This window comes from Gekko japonicus, unplaced genomic scaffold (genome assembly GCF_001447785.1).
Source record: "Gekko japonicus isolate JY-2015 unplaced genomic scaffold, Gekko_japonicus_V1.1 scaffold145, whole genome shotgun sequence".
In the NCBI taxonomy this organism is placed as follows: Eukaryota; Metazoa; Chordata; class Lepidosauria; order Squamata; family Gekkonidae; genus Gekko; species Gekko japonicus.
This window is the reverse complement of record NW_015173678.1, coordinates 1,332,343-1,353,819: the sequence shown is the minus strand read 5'-3', so window position 1 is coordinate 1,353,819 and position 21,477 is coordinate 1,332,343. Positions and strand designations below refer to the sequence as shown.

Below are 21,477 nucleotides of genomic sequence, written 5' to 3'. Positions count from 1 at the left end.
GATAGTGTTTTGGAAAATACAGGATCAGAAAACAGATCTAGACCATATCAGAACACTTTCTTCCCACAGTTGTCCTCAAAAGTTCTTACTTGCTGACACTAATTCCCAAGTCTTTCTCCATGAGGAGAAGCTCATGACTGACCATAGAGACCTTGCCATTATTTGGGTGCAAAATCTCCCACAACCCTGTAAAATAATCTAAGGGCCTTTAATCTCCCAAGGTGAAGGGATATTTATATTTAAAGGTGGAGTTCCCTGTTTTATTTGGGAAGTGTGAGGGTCAGAGGCCTGTTCCAGCTCTTTTTCTGGGTTGGTGGATGGAAATATGGTTGTGAAAAAACATTGAAACAGGACCCTATGTAAAGAGGAAAACGGGCTCACTGTCCCAACAGGCACCTGAGCAGAGAGACAGTGCCAGTGCAGTCCAGAAAGCAAAGTCAAAGCCAGTTCCAAAGTCAGTAATCTGTTAGATGCAGACAGGTCAAGGAAGCAGAATCCAAAGGCAATCCAAATATCAAAGTCCAAGGTCAGTCTGAAAATCACAAGGTGCAAGGCAGGAGTTGTGGTCGCTGGGTTCAGAGATATGACGTTGCTTCCACAGCTAGAAAGGCATGCCAGTTAGGTTTAAGTAAGCCTCTCACATCGAGCTGAATTAATCAAGGCAAGATCCTGCAGTCACTCAGAACTGCTGTCAGCCAAACGCCAGCATTGAGCCAAGAGATGCACACTGCGCCTTCTCTCTGTAAGTTGCCAGCGACTTCGCTCCCAGCGTTCATCTGCTGTCTGAGGAGTCTGAGGAATCTGAGGAGTCATCCTGCCCCAGATGGTCTTCATCATCCCCTCCCGTAGTCTGTCTGGAGGAGCCGGCTTCAGCTGTCAGTGTTGAATCATGGAGCTCCTGGCTTTCCTCAGCTGCTTCTTGTGAGCTGGGCCCAGGCTCTGCGACACTCAAGGAGTCTTTCTCTAGGCTGAGTTCTGACTGGTCAAGCTGGCCCATGACACCCAGCAGCATATTTTGGGTTAAGTTTCAGTATAATACACAAAAGTAACAATCTGCGAAAAAGAACTAGTTTGCAACAAATAAGCATGAAATTAATGGTGGTGGTGAAGATAGAAACAGATAAGAAAATGGCTTGATAGTGACTTACACCAAGCCTAGGACAGTGTGGTCTACTCTGACCTACATACTTCAGGCTGCCTTGCAGAGATTTTCTTCCAGACTTGCAGCTGCAGAGCCATCTATTTGAAGATGGCAGGAACTGAACCTGGGACCTCATGTGTACTGTGGTCTTTTCCATGCAGTGACCCTAACCATTGCAGAGTGGGGATTTGAAGCTGGGGTTTTCCTAGTCCAACACACTAACCGCTACACCAAGCTGGTGTACGGCTGCTGTAATAATCTAATAGTATAAGAAAAGATATAAACAGTGAGTGACAGACAGAATCCAGAATGCTATCATATGTAGATCTGCATTTGGGGTTCTTGTTGTCTTGATTTCAACCTGTTATAACTCAACCAGCTTTTGCTCCTTCTCACAAGCACTTGTGAACAGTGCTAACCTGGGCTTTCACAGAGAAGCTACATGTTCTTAAATTACTGTTCACTGAGGGAATACAAGAGATCAGTTCATATGAAATGCTTTGCTCTGTGTGTGAATGGTCCTGGGTGCCCTTTGCCCCCACAAATGAGGACCCAACTTAAGAAGTACATCAGGTGATCATCCGTATCAGGACAGTGTGCCAGATGTCACCAGGTATGGAAGTTGCTGGTTGTGCTACCTGAAGTCAGGTTCTCCTCATGAATGTATGCTGCCCTGATTGAAATTGGTCATGAGTAAAGCAATATGTCTTAAGTGAAAATACACTCAGCTACTGATTCTTGTGGTTCATTAACATACGGCCATTATCCTGCCCTGTTTTTGATAGCCATAAAAATGCTTGTGCTGTTGTCTGTTTTGGAGGACAAGCTGAAAGGAGCAGGATCTGTCCTGTCCTTCATTGGTAAGGGAATGATGTCCTGAGTAACTTAGGGGTTGTGCAGACAGTCTTTCAGCAGTTTGCTTGCTGACTGTAGCACTCTGTTCCATGCATCAGGGAATATTCTCCAGGAATGGTGGGAAATCATTGCACATGAGGACATGGAACATAGAGCTCCCTGTGTCCAGTGAAAGCCCCATCAAGCTTTATTTTAATCCATAATGTTTTGTTATCAGTATTTGTTCTGTGAAAAATAAACTCTTTGGGGAAGTAGATTTACAGGTGGTGAATTTTAGTCTCTCTAGCATAGGCAGTATATAAACAACCACCCCAGAGGATTAGGTTAAAAGGGATAAACACAGCTTGCCTATCAGATCACTAAGTTGCTTTTATAAACTGGTCTTCAAAGTGTTGGTAAATGCTACTCTCTTTGAAAAGAGCTTCCAAACCATAGGTTTTGTCATTCCTTCAGGGTGCTGCTGCATTTTTAGAAGTAGCTAGAAATGACCTTCCCCATCTGCCTGGGTGCTTTTAAGACAAGACAAGCATTGCAATTAGGGGGCCCTTAATCAAGGGGACATACTGTGCTGCGTGTGTGTACTGGGACCATGAAATGATAGGGTCACCTTAATGCTTTTTCTCTCCCAAATAGCATCCTTAGTGTCCCGAGTAACACAGTGCAGGCAGTACAGTCAAGTTACAATCCCTTTGAAGATGAAGAGGATACTGGAAGTACTATCAGTGAAAAGGAGGACAATAAAATCAAAAAGTTGGTGAAAGACTGTTCTCAAACTGTTTTTCATTCTTACACTTCTTCTGTCAAGGGGTTCCACCTCCGGGTTTCTACCAAGGCATTATGTTGTGCGTGCATGAAGCCATTGTGGAGAAGTTATGTAACTGTTGTTGCAAGTATGACTAATATGATACTGTATCTACTGTTTTCTGGTGGTTGTTTTTCCCCACCTGCTGGTTCCACAACAGCTAACTATGGCAGTGTGCTGTGCAACTACTTCAGGAGCTTTGATCCTGTCTGTTTTCATTGGATATGTCCTTTGCTGAGACTCTCTCTCTGCCTAACATTTTCCTCAAATGAATATAGTTTTATTGTGGTGTTTTCATGTTGTGTTGGTTGCTAATTTCATGTCTCTCTGTCTCTAAACGCCATTGCTCTAGGTCTCAGAAATGTCAAAGCACAGCATTTCTTAGTAAATAGGTGGCCTTGGTTGTGTGGTTGTCGGCGTGATTACTCAGATGGCTTTTTGAGACAGTCTAAATTATTGTTTTTGTGTTTAGTGTTAGCAGCTCTGAGAGAAACCAAAGTTATCCCACAGAGTGGTCTGATGAAGAGACCAGCAATCCATTTTCGTCCAGTGATGCACAAGGAGAAACAAATCCCTTTGATGAGGAGGAGGCCTCACTTACCATGGAGGTGCGAGTTCGAGCCCTGTATGATTATGAGGGTCAAGAGCATGATGAGCTCAGCTTTAAGACTGGTAAGCATCTGTCTTTTCTCCGCCATGAAAGAAATGTGTATGAAATTACTGATACTGTTAAAATTAGAGAAGGCTTTCAGCTGCTTGGTTTATTGGGAATTTGACAATGGTTTGTTCCTTACTGGAAAGGTACAATGCAGTGTCATGGCTGTTAGATTTGTCAGACTTTCAATATAAATTTTCTATAAATTTTCTGTTCTGTTTTCAAAAATAAAATAGAATGAAGGATAACAACAGAATCATGCTAAGTAAACTACACATTTGGTGCTTAGGGTTCAAGTTAGATTCTTTAAGGACATTCTTCTTCCTCTTTGTGTCCAATCTGATTTTTAAAAAGTGTGGAATTCTTAGTGTATCTTAAATAGCAACTATTAGTAACCTTCAACACAGGATGTACAGTGCCAATGTGTGTGTCTATGATACTTCAACTTACTACAGAACTTTGTCCATACGTGCTTTTTTAAAAAAAAAACCCCAAACCCTAATTTTTAAAATACCTGGCCACTTCTGGGTTCCATCTACAAAACAGTTATAATAGCAATGCTGATGAAGGTTTCTCTGTTTCACCTGGTATTACACCCATTCTTGTTGTGATAAAAAATGTTAATGTTGAGGCCCAATGGTCAGTTCATTGTTGTGGTATCTGTGCAGTCCCATTTGGGTACTGCACATTGCACAGGCCTATCACAGAAAGGTTTCTGAAGCAAAAAAAAAAAAAAGCCTGAGGGAGTGCCCTCACCACACACTGTTTCCCACCTTTTCCAGTGTTATAAAGAGGGGGCTGGATTCTTTGTCACTTCTTTCTCTGCCATCACTGAAAAGGGTTTGTTACTAGAAGCTGTCATTCCTTACCAGCAGAAACTGCCAACAGTTCTACCTCATACCTGTCTCTATAGAGATACGCGTCTAAAATGACACAGAACGCTTTCTTCAAAAATGTATGTCCTGTGAGTTGAAAATCCCCCACACAGATAACCATGGAAAATGTCTTCTGTGCCATGGCAAAGAGTAGAGTGAGAAGTTTTGCTCTACTTTGTCACCAGTTTACACCTAAAAATGGTGCTCTGGAAAAAGGTTCTGTCCAGCACTGCTCAATGAAAAGATCCAAGCACAATGCTGATGTCTTAATACCAATAGATGGATCCAGCTATCTTCAGTTCCAACGAGACTAAACCCAAGCACCTCAACCTTGTCAAAAGGCACAGCAAAAACCTTGGGACCACCACCTAAGAAGACTCAGCACAAGCACACAACCACCTAGAGAAGCCTCCCAATTTGAACAATTCAGATTCTACCTTTACCTTCTCCTGTCCTAAGGACTCAGTTCCTTGCAAGTCCCATTCTGAGAATGTCCTCACCATCAGGCCAATTGCAGTACGTATCTCATTCAGTTTTGGAAGGTGACGAACAAGGTTCAGAGCCCCTTGTCCCTGGAATCAACCGGATATCTCAGCTCACCATTTAAATCCATTGCATCAATCGGATTTTTGCCCTATGTCATCCCAACTGCTGTATCAAGAGTTGCAGTGTGACTACTATGACCAGGACTGGGATCCATGTGCTCCCCTCAGTTCTGAACAAGCAGACAGAGTCTGCTATCCTATGGATGAACCAGAATTTCCCCTGGATCCACATGAGGAAGCTCAATCCTACAGTGATTTGATCTTTGATTATGATCACCCTGCTTGTGAGGACTGAGAGCCTGACTGCCTCTGAACCCTCACCCAATGATGCTATCTCAGAACTACTGATATACTCTCCCAGCAAGCATCTGCACATGTACAATGAATAACTCATCCAGATAGCTCAGTCTCTCAAAATCAATGTATCCTGCATTCCTCCTAGAGCCATAGACCTGGTATGCAAGGTTATGCATCCAGGGAACTTGTGACCTGTCACCTTTCCCATAATGGATTGCCTACTGGAAGTCACAGCTGACAAATGCAAACTAGTTAAACTCCTGGCCTTAGAGGTGTCAAAGCTATCTAAATGCCTGATTTCCTCAGTAAAGCACTCAGCTGACTGTGCAGCCCACAGTCTTCCCACAGCAGTTGCACTGCATCATCACTACTGGCCAAGATCCACAGCACTTCCCCAAGAGACACGCACCAGAATCAAAGACCTACCTTTTTTTTTTTTTAAATCCCCGGAGGGATATTTTTTTATTTTGCAAATACTACAAACTACAAAGAAATATTAGAGGAGGGACTACAACTAAGGATAAAGGAAAGCAAACCACACTAAGCTAAAACCCCAAGAGGAGGAGATCTTTTCACTGTTAGTAAAAATGTTAGTACAATCAGTTTTAGTATCACAATATACTTGTAGAGTTCTTGCTTATGACAGTTCGCTATTTATATGTTATTTTGTTAGTTGTTATGAGAGAAGTCTCTGATCATCATCTTATTCTTCACTTCAAAAGGCCATTTTCCAAGTCCTTCTGCCTTTAGTTCGGCTTTCTGTCTCTAAAATTGTATACCACTCTGGCAGGTCCTGCACCCTTCTGCCGCAAAATCCTCTTCCTACCTTTTGAGGGCACAGGCCTCTCCTTATTCATACAAAGAGAGTCCAAATTATTCCTCAAGGAATTACTAAATAAATTTTCCCTGGTTCAACCCTCAGTACATCACTAGAGCTTCTCACCTGTACTCATGGGCAAACCATTTGAATTTATGGCCACCTGCCCACTCCGTCTTCTCACCATGAAAACAGTGTTCTTGACTGCCATCATTTCAGCCAGAAGGGTCAGCGAGCTCCTTAAAATCTTCAAAACCAGAGTCGTTCCAATTCTTCACTAAGATAACATCTAAATTTCACTTAAACTAAGACTACTGGTGCTGTACTCACAACCATGGGATAAAAAAGATGATAATCTTTTCATATCCTTCTTAAGCCCTAATTTGGGCAAGAAACTGTCAATACAATCCACTTCTAGATGGATACTCGTCTGTATCTAACTGTGTTACAAATTAGTATGAGTTGACTATCTGCTGCAGCTTCACACTCGCTCTACCCAAACACAGTCTGCCTCAGCTGCTGTTTGCCGTGGTCCATTCTTTAACTCCATCTGCAAGGACGCATCATGAAGCTTTGCCAAGCGTTATTCTGTGGACATAGATGCCACAAGACATAGATGCCACATAGCCACCCTGAGCCCATTGTGGGATAGGTAGGGCAGGATATAAATATAAATAAATAAATAAATAAATAAATAAATAGGAGCCATAGGAGTGAATAGAGTGATTTTACAGTCTCTTCAACTGAGAGCTCCTTTTTGCCTTCCTAAGACTGGCAAGTTAGCTTGCTATTGTCCCACGTGGTACTGCACAGGTACTACACAACGATGAAAACAGGGTTGCACTTACCTGTATATTTTGTTCGTTGAGTAAGTCACCTGTGCAGTCACTCATCCCTCTCTCCTGCCCCATTTAAACTGGGCGACTTGCCTCATTCTGGTGGTAGCAAACAGGAACTGATGGAAGATTGCTATGTCCCTCTTTATCATGCTGGAAAAGGTGGGAAACAGCACGGGAGAAGGGGGATAGAACACCCTCTGGCTTTTTTGTGCTTCAGAAACCTTTCTGTGGTAGGCCTATGCATGTGCTGTACCGACATGTGACTGCACAGATGATCAGTCGATGAACAACAGTTACCTGTAACTGCAACTCTGTTTTCTCCTATATCAATTGTTTAATCTGACCACCTTGCTGCTTAATGTATGTTTGCAGGGCTATTTTTGGGCAGGAACGCACAGGAACGGAGTTCCGGCTGGCTCCCGAGTTGGCCACGTCCAGCAGGAACTCATTAGCATAATAGGCCACACCCAAAAGCAGAAACTCATTAGGATTGGCTACATTAGGGGTGTGTGGCCTAACATGCAAAGGAGTTCCTGCTCCAAAAAAAGCCCTGGGTTTTGACAACAAACAAGGTAAACAGAATAAGAAGCAAAAAGTGGGTGTGGCTGGATGACCACACTTCTGGTAACATGGGGGTGTGGCCTAATGGGCTAATGAGCTGTGCTGTCAGGGGTGTGGCCTAATATGCTAATGAGTTTCTGATGTTGGGGGTGGCCTGTTATGCTAATGAGTTCCTGCTGGGCTTTTTCTACAAAAAGAGCCCTGGATGTTTGTCTTTTCCCATCAGTATTTTGAGGGATCAGTTCAATACAAAGCAGAGTTCTAACCTTCTGATCCTGATTGGTGTAAGAAGGGAATACTAGAGTTGCTATGGGAAGACATAATTTAATCCAATGCTACATATTGTTAGCCGAATTTAACAATATTCCTCATGATTTTTATAGTTTTTCAAATGACTCTGTTCCCAGGGGAAGAGCTAACAAAAATAGAAGATGAAGATGAACAAGGCTGGTGCAAAGGACGTCTGGATAATGGACAAGTTGGTCTATATCCAGCAAACTATGTGGAACCAATACAGTGACAATTTATGTTTAGAAGCACTGCAGAAATTGTTGGTCTGTACAATATTTGTGACTTACAGTGAGGGGGAAACCAAAAAGTGTGTATATTTCTTGTAATGCAATTGAATGATGGACTGAGTTCTTGTCCCCAGAGAAATCATTTAACAAAATAAAGCAAAAATAGAAAGGGGAAATGTTGTGCCACTTATGCATAGCACAAACAACCAGGACCGAGTGAAAAAAATTGTACAGCAAAGAAAGGACTTCTTAGTGCTTGCTGCCAATTTCCTCCATCATGACTTCTGTTTCAAATTTGCTGAATCAGTGCTTCAACTAGCATTCTTTGTTGTGGCCTTATATTGACTGTGGTTTAATCAGTTATTTTAAATGACCTTCATTTATTTGCAACATGATTTTTTATTGCAGTTAATTTTGTAACTGTTCCTAGGAAAATTTGAAAGATGGAACTTTTAAAATGTAAAGTCTATATGCCATCTTCTCATGCCTGCGTAATCATTTATTACTACTTCAATTATGACTCAGAGGTATCAGCCAAAACTCCTTCAATGTGGAATTTTTTTCTATACTGTATGTCTTTCCATGCTATTTGCACCAGACAGTGTCTTCAAGTACTGTATTAAGTATCTTTTGCAGAACATTGTAACAGTCTTGTTAATGCTGCCAACCCATTTTGATACCTGACATATTAATTTCCGGAATGATGAGCTTGGGGAGATTTCCGAAAACCAAAAAATTAAGCCAGTTTCCATCAAATTGTTGCTGAGAAATTTCTGCTTTGCCAATTGTTAATTATTGTGTGATTTGGAAAGTTAAATATATATTATTTTTTCAAGCAAAGAGACTGTAATATAGATTGATGCCTTTTATTAAGATATTCTTCATTTGTGTATATGTATATATGATTTGACAGAAATGTAAAGAGCATGTCATAACTAGCAAGCCTTTTATTGATTAAGAGTTAGATTGATATGCTGGTGTGAAGCTGCACACTAAATGGGAGTTTGCTATTGACTTCAATGGGCTATGGATTGCCTCCTTAGATTAAGCAAAGCAGGTTCAATTATAGACTTATTTAAAGTGGCTTTGTTGGTGCATTCTCCTTTGGCTCTAAGATAGACCAGTAGCTCATTTCAGTGCACAAACAGAACAGCACTAGGAAGGATCCCTTTGGGCATAATGGAAACCCAGTCTCTGTGGGTGAATTATTGTAGCAGAACACTGTAAAATCCTTCTACTACTTGTTTGCAATGGCAAACCAGCTATAAAAGTATCAAGCTGTATACCCTGATATAGCTAAATTGTGAACGTGTAAGAATAAATTGCTTTATAGAAAATCTAAATATCAGATAAGTAGATATGCTGTTTTAGGAAACTACACTGTAATTGAAATAACATTTTGATGCTGTAAATGCTCCATGATTATTCCCTTTGCTTGTGTAGATTGATATATTTATTAATCTCTAAAGTTAAAATTATAAACAACTAAGAACTATATCTTTCTGTTATGATATTCTGAAAAATTGTTAATTTACAATCAGAAGTTTCACCAGAAATGGTCAGAATGAGTGTGGAATATTTTTCTGTTCAGTACAATATTTTAGAAATAATAAAATTGTTAAAATACTGAACACAATTTAGTCAGCAAAAATAATTTTATAATCTTGTTGTAAGTGTTGTATTCTTGAGATGAATTACCAGAGAGTTTGTTAGCAACTGCTTTCTGTCACAGCAGTGCACACCACAGATAGCCTTGGCTAATATGGAACTCCCTGGATATTTATGTGCTGCTACAAGTGCTTTGTGGCACTTTTGCATTTATACAAGGCTTAGGTATTCGGTGCAACTTTAAAATGTACTAGTTTATGCATTCAGGGATGAAAATCCTGAAAGCAAAAAGCAATCTTGAGCTAGCTAATTGACTTTCTCTATCAGCTGCTCTTTTGGCTTCTTCGTTGGGTAAGATGATGATGTAATGGCTTGATCAAACCATTTCTCTATACAGTTTCATTGGATCCAGTGGCTGAGACTGGACACGGTGAAGTGAGAAAATAGAAATTGTTTTCTTAAAAGTTTTCTTAAAAGTTTTGGTAACAAGTCTTATTCTTTCCCCGGAAAGCCAAATGTTCTTCTGATTGTACATCTGAAAGAGAAGACAAACTTTTGTCTGAGTTTAAGCAGATTCTTTTCCTATAGAGTGATTTTGGCTTTGGAACCTGCTGGGCTGAACACATGTAAAGAAGGTCAAATGCTGTTGTAGCCACTGTTCTCTAGATTGTGGAGTATCTGGCTTCAGACGTGTACATACGTTCATCCCTCACCTTACGACGAATGTAAATATTTCCAAGAATTGCAAAACTACACTGAGCATGGGGAAATGGTTATCTCTTGACTACTAACCCTCTAGCGGCTTTCCCTTGTTCATACTGAGTTATCCTGAAAAGTCTCAACACAAGTATCTCCACTTGCTGGTTTGATCCACAATTTATAATAATAATAATATTTATTGCATTAGCAAAAAAGCCATAGCAACTGTACAGGATAAAATAAAATAAATGTCCACAATTTATGATTAACACAATGAAATACTTGACAAATTGTATTTCCTTTTCCTTTTCTTTAATGATATGGCACTTTTGGCGACAGCCTTAAGCCTAATCACACCGGGGGCAGGGGGGAGGCAGGGAAACTCACTCAAGTCACAAACTTTTTTAAAAAAAATTTTCAGCTGGGTTGCTAAAAGGTAGGATGTCAATGTCCTGGTGATATATGGGTCCTTATCTTGTAAAAGAAAAGAAAGGCTCTGATTAATATTTGTGAGCTCATTCTTCTCAAGTATTGGGGTAATCCATCTCTGTCTCTCCTCAATGAATTTGGGGCATTCAGTTATTAGATGAGCCAATCTTCCCTGTATTGCAGAAACCAGCACTCTGAAAAGGGAACTCCCGAAAAGCGACCTTTCATTTCTGGGGTTAATGCAGCATTCAATCTAGCAGCCAAAAGCATCCACAATATCGGAAAACCATCATGGACTTTTAAGTATGCTGGTAAGGTCCATCAGCTTATTCCAATTGACTATCACCAAGTACGACAGACCTCGTCCACTTCCCTCCCTTAGAGGCAAGATTTTCCCTCCCATTTTTCTTTTTGGTCCGTTCACTTACTGAGCAGCCTTGGTAACCTGTATTCTTCTCTGTAAAGTAGCTTTAGCAGTCCCACCCTGTGTCAGTACGGTAATATGTAATGGCTATTTTCCCAGCCCAGGACCTGCGGGAAGGGCTTGGGTCTCCCTTTAGCATAAATGACGGAAAATAGTACTTGAGACTCTCTTAAAATTCAAAAGCAACAGAAGATTTTATTAACATCAAGGGGAAAGGTTAGATGAAGTTGGGTTGAAAATACTGAGGTAAATTAGTATAAGCACGAACTCTTGTTCTTATAAATCAAGCTAGGTGACAGTTTCTTGAATTATTCACAGTTACTATGTTCCTTTATTTTGAGAGGCTTTTGTTACTGGGCTTTCCCAAACCACTCCAGTTCACTTAATTTGTATAATAGCAGACTATTTTGGTGCCCAGAAGGCTGGTACCCTATTCCCAGTACACAAACCCCTTCTCTTGGAACACCAGAAATCTTCTTGAGTTGTTAACTGACTTTCAAAGTCTCCACAAGCAGAATCTAGTCACACTAGACTAGGATATCTCTCCTTCTCAGAGATAACTTTCTCTGTTTGACTGGGTAGCAATTCTTTTTTTTCTCCCAAGAAGATTTATCACCTCTTCCTTTGGCCTGAATGGGAGACTTCTTATTCTACCCAAACCTTCTTGCCAAACTTTTCCCCAGCTCGCTGTCTGTGTTTAAAACCGCTCTCAGCTAATGTTGAATTAAGACTATATTAAGTCAAGGGTGAATTTTGACTTTGTCATCACAAAAACCCTTTTCTTTCAGGGCTAGTCTAAAACCATCTCCATACACGTCTTGTCACAGTTAAGGCAGGAATCTCAATCTCTTCTCCTAAGCATCCAGCTCTCATAAGACTTTTTTCTCAGCTGATGCCAACCAGTCAGATTGCCTGGAGCAGCCTGTCACTCAAGGCTCTGTGAAGTATTAACCCTTCACAGTCCTGTAGTTTATGTACAGCACCTTTAAGCCTCTTAATAGGTGCAGTCCGTCACACCAAGTTATGAGAAAGCACCAGGTTTATTAATTGTTTATCAGCAGGGTTTACCCCTTGATTCCTTCCTGCACTATTCAGGAGGGAGTCACTATATGGGAAGTCTTCCTTGTCTAAGTCAAACATCTCTAAAATTGTATTAGATCCATCTGCACCGATATGAGCATTAACATCCCCTGTTATTAAGTAATGCTTTGGTAACCCTTCTCTTGCTTCTGAGATAAATTCATCTGTATTGTCCCAATTTCTTACTAACTCTTCTTTTCTTAGGACAAGGGGGTAAGTACGCTGTTATCAATAAAAAGGAGATTGTTGGAAGGGCCAAAATAAACAACAACATAAGTGCTAAAGAGGTTGAAGCCATTGTCCTCACCTCCATTATGTTCTGGGAGTTTTCAATTAGGCATGCTAATCCTCCACAAAAGTGTCCCTTTTTACTATATCTTTCAGCACTAACTGAGAAGGTAGTATATCCTTCTACAAAGATTTCTTCTGATAATCTTGTTTCCTGGATCAGCAGGATATGAAATTTCTTAATCTGTCTATAAACTTCAGGGATCTGTATTTTCAAGGCCCATCTTGAAGTGTTCAATGAGAGGGTTAGCTTTTCCTCTAGTCAATTAATGTTTGTAAACTCCTGTTCTTTAATAAAACTAGATTTTACAATTACTTTGGCCAGAGGTTTTTACAGTTCTGGTGTGCCTCTTCTGCTATAGTACCACTAGGTGGAGGAATGGAGGTAACATCTTGGTTGATTCGTGGGTCAGATTCCATATTTCTCTCCTCTGGGGCTAAAGGTCTTTTGTCTGCCCTCTTTAACCACTCCACATTCAGTTGAGTGGGTCACTCTTGGTTTCTCTTAATATACACAGAAGAGTTTGAAGTCTTGAAAGAACACTTTCTTGGACTTCTGCTGCTACTGAACCAAAGGAGGCTATTAACTCAGCCTCCATTAGAAAAGGGTCATTCTGGGGGGTGGGGGTGTCTATTAGATGTTGTTTTAAGTTGCCTGATGTTAGTAGTTGTATTTTGGGGGGGTTTCAAGGGTGAAGTGACATTGATCAATTGAGGTTTAGTGGTCATATCTCCCATTTCCACTAAATTTAAACTAGAGCCATTGTCTCCTGGGATAATAGAGGGGACTTCCTCTGTTCTTCTCTTGAATGGTAGACTGGAGCCTGATTCCTCTCCGGTTGCTTTGCCTCCCGACTTGGTCTTATTTCCCTGTCCTCCAAAAGGGAACCCAATTTGGAGATGCAAAAAATGTCTTTTAATACACAGGCCAAAAGGCTTCATTTCAAATCTTTTGGACCATAATAATAGTGAAATATGCCTAGAGTGGAAAATCAGCAAAACTGATTGGTGATATATAGGGCTGCTTCAGCGTTCTAATTTCCACAAATCTATTTCCCTTATTGGTATTCCTAATAAATCGCTAAGTGTCTTTTAGCTTGCCACTTGTTCTGCCAACTTATATCTCTACCTCAATAAGGAAAGATTTCAAGAATAATTTTGCTTGGTTTAAAAATCAAATTCTGTTGGCTCATCTTGGTTCCAGTTGTGGATACTTAGATGGATAAGCTGGCTGCTTCCTTCCCTTGCTTGTTATTGTGAAGGATGTAAGAAGTTAGTACATCTCATTTTTCGTAAGCTTTATTAAGAGACGTTCAATATGTTGTCGAAGGCTTTCACAGCTGGAGTTCATTAGCTGTGGTAGATTTTCCGGGCTGTATGGCTGTGGTCTTGACATTGTAGTACCTGATGTTTTGCCAGCAGCTGTGACTGGCATTCTCAGAGGTATAACACAGAAAGATGGAGTGCTCTCTGTGCCAGCCAGCAAAACACCTGATGAAACAAAGATAATAAAACTAAAAATAAGATAAAATATTCCAGGAAACAGAGCACAGCACTGTCTCAGGTCCAAACCAGGAAGTCCTTTCACGAACTGTATTTGAAAACTTTACCTAGGATCTTGATTGTGTAAAAAAGCCAGTTGTGCATGCAGAGTCTCTAATTGCTTTCCTGTGGCTTTTCCTATCTGCTGTTTGCCACTTCTGTCGAGGACATTGTCTCCATCTGTCTCTGAGAATAGGACAGGAAAGCAAACTGCCTAGAATGAGAATAACAGTAGCATGTTTGTTTTCATAGTTCTCTGCCAAAGCTGTCCCTTCATCCAAATATTTTTCTACCCAAATTAAAACACCAACTTACAAACCAGGCTCTCTCCATAGTTCCATAAGTTCCCTTTTTTGTTTCATTTTATATTTCCTAGAGACCTGCCCCTGCTCCTGCCACTTTCTGCTGCACAGAAAACCTGTATAAGATCAAACAGGATGATACTACATTCCTGTCTACTCATCCACCCCCTTCTTCCTCAGTGACAGAGGAGCCCCAGAACAGAGCTTGGCCATCCTTTCATTGTGCTCCGGCTGATAAGGAAGGGGAGGAAGCTGGATGCTTTGGGGTGTAAGGTGTACTCCTCCTTTGCTCTGACCCTCAGAATTTCCAACTTTCAGGCCATCATGAGGGCCTACCAGCTGTTTTTATGGCAGAAAATGTCACCTTACTTTGAGTTCCTTCCTGAAGACAAGAGAGACCTGGCTAAGGTATTTTCTCACAGAGGCCACCAGACTGTCTAAGCAACAAATCAATGCCTCTCGTTACTCCATTGATTCTGCTATAAGGGCCATCGCTTCTGTGGTCGTGATTAGACAGCATGCTTGATTACTCTCCCTGTTGAGACCAGGAGCAAACTAAAGGATTTATCCTTCGAGGGTTCCACTCTCTTTTCAGAGAGTACTGACGAGACCCTGACATAAATAATCACCAGACAGCACGATCATTGGGCTTTTCGCAACCATCCTCTTCTACCACTGGTAGCATTCACCTGCAACCAGGCCTTGGTACTCTTACCAGCACCCTTTAATCTGCCTAGATCCTCCTCAGAGATCAGACTCTTCTTTCCAGCCCTCAGCTAGGAGAAGGAATTGGTCCAAGCAGAAGTCTGGCCAGCAACTTGCCTCTTCCAGGGACCCTCAGGGTCAACTGCCCAAACCATCTTTCTGACTAGACCCATTTTCTGAGTCCAACACAACCTTCAGGGACAAGCGGCACCCCTTTTTGTCAATGCCATTACTGATGATAGATGGGTCCTGTCTATCGTGGCTCAGGGCTACAGGCTAGAATTTATGTCACTACTCCCTGTTCAGAGTGTTCCCGAGGCAGTTGACAATTAACTGCTGGAGTTAGAGCCCCAACATGTTAAACTGTCACAAAAGGAAGTGGTCCAGGAGGTCCTGGAACTTGTTTCATCCCCTGATTTTTACTCCAAGTTCTTTTTGGTTGATAAAAGGGACAGTGGATCTCACCCTATTCTAGATCTCAGACGACTAAATAAGTTTTTATGGTTAACAGAGTTTAAGATGGTTACTATCTCTTCTGTGTTACAGTTATTGAACATTATGCCTTGTTTGCAGTTATCATTCTCCAAGATGCTTACTTTCATAGAATCATAGAGTTGGAAGAAACCTCCAGGGTTAGCTAGTCCAACCCCTTGCACAATGCAGGAAATTCACAAATACCTCCCACCTACACCCCCAGTGACCTCTGTTCCATGCTCAGAAGATGACAAAAAAAACCTCCAGGATCTCTGGCTTGGAGAAAAATTGCTTCCTGTCCCCAAAGTAATGATCACCATTTCCCTGTATGTGTAAGAAAGGGCCACAAGAACTAAGCAGTGATGCATCCCTTCCTGGACTCCCTATCATTATCTGCCTAAGTTCACAGAATCAGCAGTGCTGTCAGACAGCCATTTAGCCTCCGTTTGAAAACCTCCAAAGGAGGAGAGCCCACACTCTCCCAAGGAAGCCTGTTCCACTGAGGAATTGCTCCATCAGGAAGTTCTTCCTAATGTTTAGCAAAAAAATCTTCTGCTTTAATTTCAACCCGTTAGTTCTGGACCGACATTCTGGGGCAACAAAAAACAACTCTGTACCATCCTCTATATGACAGCCCTTCAAATACTTGAAGATGATTATCATATCACCTCTCAGTCGTCTCCTCTCCAGGCTAAACATACCCAGCTCCTTCAGTCTTCCCTCATAGGACTTGGTTTCCAGACCCCTCACCATCTTTGTTGCCCTCCTCTGGATATGTTCCAGCTTGTCTATATCCTTCTTAAACTGTGGTGCCCAAAACTGAACAGAATACTCTAGGTGAGGTCTAGCCAGAGCAGAGTAACGTGATACCATCACTTCACATGATCTGGACACCATACATCTGTTGACACAGGCCAAAGTCACATTTGCCTTTTAGCTAATGCATCACACTGCTGACTCATGTTCAGTGTATGGTCTACTAAGACCCCGAGATCCTTTTCGCATATGCTATTGCTAAGACAAGTCTCCCCATGCTATAATTATACATTTGGGTTTTCCTACCTAAATGCAGAACTTTACATTTATCCCCACTGAAATTCATTTTATTTGTTTTAGCCCCATTTTCCAGCCTGTCAAGATCATCCTGTATCCTGATTCTGTCCTCTGCCATATTTGCTACCCCTCCCAATTCAGTATCATCTGCAAATTTAATAAGCATTCCTTCTATTCCTTCATCCAAATCATTTATAAAGCTGTTGAACAAAACAGGCCCCAGGACAGATCCTCGAGGCACTCCACTTGTCACTCCTCTCCAAGAGGATGAGGAACCATTAACAAGCAATCTGTCAACCAGTTACAGATCCACCTAACAGAATCCCTCAGCAGGATACATACATCCAATCACAAGTGGGCACTCAGGCAGCAGTACGTTCAACTTGTTTTCGATCTGGGGATACCCCATGGTAGACCTGTTCACCACACACCACAACACCAAGGCACAATGTTTCTGCTCTCTGGCAGGCAGCAACCCCATCTATGGGGGATGCTTTCCAGTTCATTTGGAACGGTACCCTTTTTTACCTGTTTCCCCTCTTCTCTCTCCTTACAGGAGTAGTGACAAAGTTGTTTCAGGATTGCTCAGAGACTATTCTTATAGCACCCATCTGGCCATGTCAGGCTTGGTTTGCCCTCTTCTCAAGGGCTCCAGGAGAACATATGTTCATCTGCCTGTTGCCCCAGATCTGCTGAGAACAGGACAGTTGCTTCATCACAACATTCCCCACCTCTGCCTCATGGCATGGAGACTGACAAATGACCCTGCCCCCACATATTAAGAAGGTTCTATGTAATTCCCATAAGGTATTTACCAGAAGGTCATATGGTGCTAAATGGAAACACTTTGAGCTATGGGAACGTTCTGAAGGCCATTGTCCTGTTTTGTGCCCATTGTCCGTAGTGTTACAGTATTTGTTCGTTCTCAAGGACTGGCATACTCATCTGTGAAGGTGCACTTGGTAGCCATATCTGCCTTTCATTTCCCCCACAAGGGGTCAGACCATTCTTTCACACAGACTCTCTAATCAATTTCTAAAGAAGTTGTTAAACTTGTATCCTCCACGTCCTACACTGGTATTGCAATGGCTTCTTTCATTGGTACTCTTGCAGCTAATGTTAGAGTCCTTTGAGCCATTGGACTTATTATCAATTAAAGTTTGTTTTTTGGTAGCCATAATTTTGCTCCAGGGGGTTAGTGAATTAGCTGTACTACATATCAGTTCTTCATTTCTGAATTTTTTTGCTGAACGAGTAGTCCTTAGACTCAGTTTGGAATTTTTGCTCATCTCCCTTATATATAAAAGCTGAATGGTGGTGGCACTTCTCTAGAACATTCCACACGCTCCAGGGAACCATTGTTGCCAATCTCCAGGTGAGGGCTGGAGATCACTCAGAATTACAACTGCTTTCCAGATGGCAGAGATCAGTTCCCCTGGAGAAAATGGTGGGCTCTGTATCCTTATATGCTGCTGAGGTGGACCCCGTATGACAGCCAATGTGACGTAGCAGTCAGGGCTTCAGAGCACAGGAGAGGCTGCAGGTGTGGGGGTGGGGGTGGAAAGCTGAAGAGTGAGGGGAAAATATAGGTAGGTTGATGATTGGCTGGGAAGGAGATAGGGTTGCCAACTCCAGGTGGGAAATTCCTGGAAATGTGAGGGATGGAGCCTAGAGAGGGTGAGGTTTCAGGAGGCGTGGGACCTCGGACAGGTACAAAGCCATAGACTCCACCCTCCAAACCAACCATTGCCTTCTGGGGAACCATCATTGCCAATCTCCAAGTGAGGGCTGGAGATCACTCAAAATTACAACTGTTTTTTAGGTAGCAGAGATCAGTTCCTCTGGAGAAAATGGTGGACTCAGTGTCATTATACCCTGCTGTGGTCGCCACAGCAAATTGACACTGAGTGTCCAAGGCTGGGGCACCCGCCCAGAGCCTCTTTGTAGAGACCGTTGTATTTATTTCCACAATGAGCCTTTTCCCCTGTATTCTATATGCTGCGGGACATAGTGTTACCTGTATTTTTCCTTACACCTTCTGCCCCTGTATACACACTTCATACATTATATCAGAGGTGTCAGACTCATTTGTTATAAAGGCCAGATCTGACATAAATGGAACTTTGTGGGGCCAGGCCTGTCATAAAATGTAATGCCAGGTAGCAGAGATATAAACTTTATAAAGGATACAGACAAACACAATTAAAGGTATTTTTTTTACTTAAAATACAAACATGCTTAAAACTCTTGCAATATTTTCTTTATTTAACAATCTTTGATAACTGACACCTCCCAAACCTTCTCCCGCTCCAAAAAAAGAAACTTGCCTAAAATGGAAAGGTGGGGGAATAGTAGGATTTGGCAATGCAATTTTAAAAATAAAACATCAAGAAAAAGCACAAGGATCACAGCAAAAACTAAAACTATAAACTAAAAATATAAAATGCTCCGAGCCTAGGAAAACATGAAATGGCTGGGCATTGCAAGCTTCTTCCCCCCATCTACTCAGAGTGGCAGTGGCTCTCCAGTGTAATGTCCCTCTTTGGCTGTGGGTTCCCATGTTAGAGTACTCACTCAGGCAGCCATTCTTAGGTCAATTCAGCAGAGACAAACTGGCTCAAAACATCAACCTTGTATTTCCAAGGAGACAACTCCAGCAAGTAACAGCTTCAGCTGGCATGCAAACATTGGAAAGTGAAACATCTTGAAGTCCACTCCATTGAAATACATTGCAGCACAGACAAAGTTGCAAAGAAAATGTGGCTTTTCTATTAAAGTCTCTGGACCCAGATAGACAACTCTGGGACTGGAATGACAGCCACCAGAGTAAAATAACAGCCCCTAGCAAAAGAATCTGTGTTCTGGGACTGAAATGACAGTCCATGGGAGTAGCAGCAGCGCTCTGGGAATGGAATTCCACTCTGGGGGCCCTCATTCCAATCCCAGAATGCTTCTGCTATTGCTAGAAACAGTCCCAGAGTAGTCTATCTGGGTGCAGAGACTTTAATGGAAAAATCCATTCTGCATTTTCCGCACAACTTTGCAAATTCAGAAGAGCTTCCTGCCAAAGCAGGCAAAGACCTGAGGGAGCTGGGAATTTTGGCAGTCTCAAGCTTCAAAGGGTGAATGGAGGAGGGTGAATGGAGGAGGGGGAAACGAAAAGAAAGCCGCGGGCTGGATTAAACCCATGGACAGGTCAGTTCTGGCCCGTGGGCCTTAAGTTTGACACCCATTGCCTTAGATGATAGAAGATACTGCTTTCTCACCTCAAGAGAAACATTTAGGAGGTGTGTTAATCTTTTTATTATACTGGGTGCCACAACGGTAAACCAGTTACCTCTCAGACATTGTCTAGATGAATTGTTTCTGCTGTCCAGAGATATTACAAACTGGCAGGGTTGCCTTCCCCTCTGCATATTCAAGCTCATTCCACTAGGGCACAAGCTGCCTCTGCTGCAATGCTACAAGATGTCCCATTGCTAGAGATCTGCAGGTTGGCTACCTGGTCCTCTTCGAAGACATTCACAAAGCACTATGAATTGAATCTACAGGCAAAAAGGGAATCAGAGGTTGACAAGGCCATCCCGCCCCGGCTAGGCGGGATACAAATCTAAAATAATAAATAAATAATAAACTTCTTGTTCCAGTAACTCTTAAGGTGAGAACCTCATCCCACTTCCTAAGTTGTCAGCTTGGTAGCATCCTAATGAGGGACTGCACAGAAGACTGTTTATCAAGTGTCTTCTGTGTAGGCACACATTCCCCCCCATCTACCCTGCTGGGGGTTCTTGGAGGAATTTTTTCTTCTGGTGCTTATGGCAGCTCAGGCAGAACTGAGGTGAGTGGGTTCCCCTTCCTTAGACCATGCAACCATCTTTGGGCTGGAAAAGGATGGCTCACAATGGTGGGAGGGAGAAGGAGTGCCTTCTAGATTACTTTTTAGCTTGGAAACAGATTTTTTTTTCGTGGGAGTCCTGCATGGATTCAGTCCCGACGTGTGTCTGCACAGAAGACACTCGATGAACAGCAGTTACAGATAAGAACAACCCTGTTTTCTTTCAATTCTAGCTTTTGGAGATTACCTCAGGTTTTCTACATATGACAGCACTTCTAAAGAAACTACCAACATGAGGGGGAAATGGCACAAGCATATGATCACTCCATGTCTTGTTCCTTGGTGAGGGCCTCAATACCACTAGATGCCCTTTCTGTAAACAATTTACACCAAAGGCAAGAAGCAATCTCCAGCCTGGCACCTTGGGAAAAAGCACTCATGAGAGATGTTACGATTCCTGAGAAAGTCACCCCCTTGATGTCTCCACCTTCAGAGAGATGAACCTGGCCTCATCAGTTACAAGGTTTGGAGCCATTGCCAGCCATGGTACCAAGGATTCTCAAACACCAGTCTCCACATAGCCATTCAGAACCAGAACCAGGCCACATATAGGTCTAAGCACAAAGGCATGTTCCTAAGAAGCATATCACCGAAGAGATTGCTGTGGTCCCAGTTTCTCCTAAGACATAGAACTTATTACTGGTTTGAGAGGAGCTGCCTCAGATACCAAAGATCTCTTCACTACATCTAAGAGGTAAGACCCTGGTACCCTTGGTTCTCTCTGTATCTGAAGGAGAAACTGACAACAAGCATGAGCTTGTTGGATATCAAACATGTCAGTCCTCCACTAGGACATGCTCTCTTGTTTGAGGGAGTGGCATTAAGGGTATAATAAGAACACTATATATTGGAAGCGAAGGGAACGGAGATGTAGAAGGGCTAGCCTGCGCTCCATCCCGAGGATAGTAGGTAGTGGGGCTAGGATTATTGACCCCTCTTCGACATTGGTGTTGTGCAATGACAGGCCCATAAATAATAAGACCGTGACTTCTTGGCAGAACAGGATATGGATCTGGCATGCATGACCGAGACCTGGGTACGAGATGGGGAGACTGTAACTCCCAGTTAACTCC

At 42.2% G+C, this 21,477-nt stretch overlaps 1 protein-coding gene across 2 annotated transcripts in view; it reads left to right on the top strand.

The window, feature by feature from the left end:
* Positions 1 to 9,282, top strand: part of PACSIN2 (protein kinase C and casein kinase substrate in neurons 2) — an 88,395-nt gene extending 79,113 nt beyond the window's left edge. The window contains exons 9-11 of one of the 2 annotated variants that reach the window (XM_015422981.1): positions 2,630 to 2,746; positions 3,271 to 3,470; positions 7,795 to 9,282. In XM_015422981.1, the coding sequence (XP_015278467.1) occupies positions 2,630 to 2,746; positions 3,271 to 3,470; positions 7,795 to 7,907 (430 nt within the window). In that variant the 3' untranslated portion in view covers positions 7,908 to 9,282. The remainder of the gene's footprint in view (positions 1 to 2,629; positions 2,747 to 3,270; positions 3,471 to 7,794) is intronic. The other variant, XM_015422982.1, reaches the window with a different exon arrangement.
* The last annotated feature ends 12,195 nt before the right edge of the window (positions 9,283 to 21,477 follow it).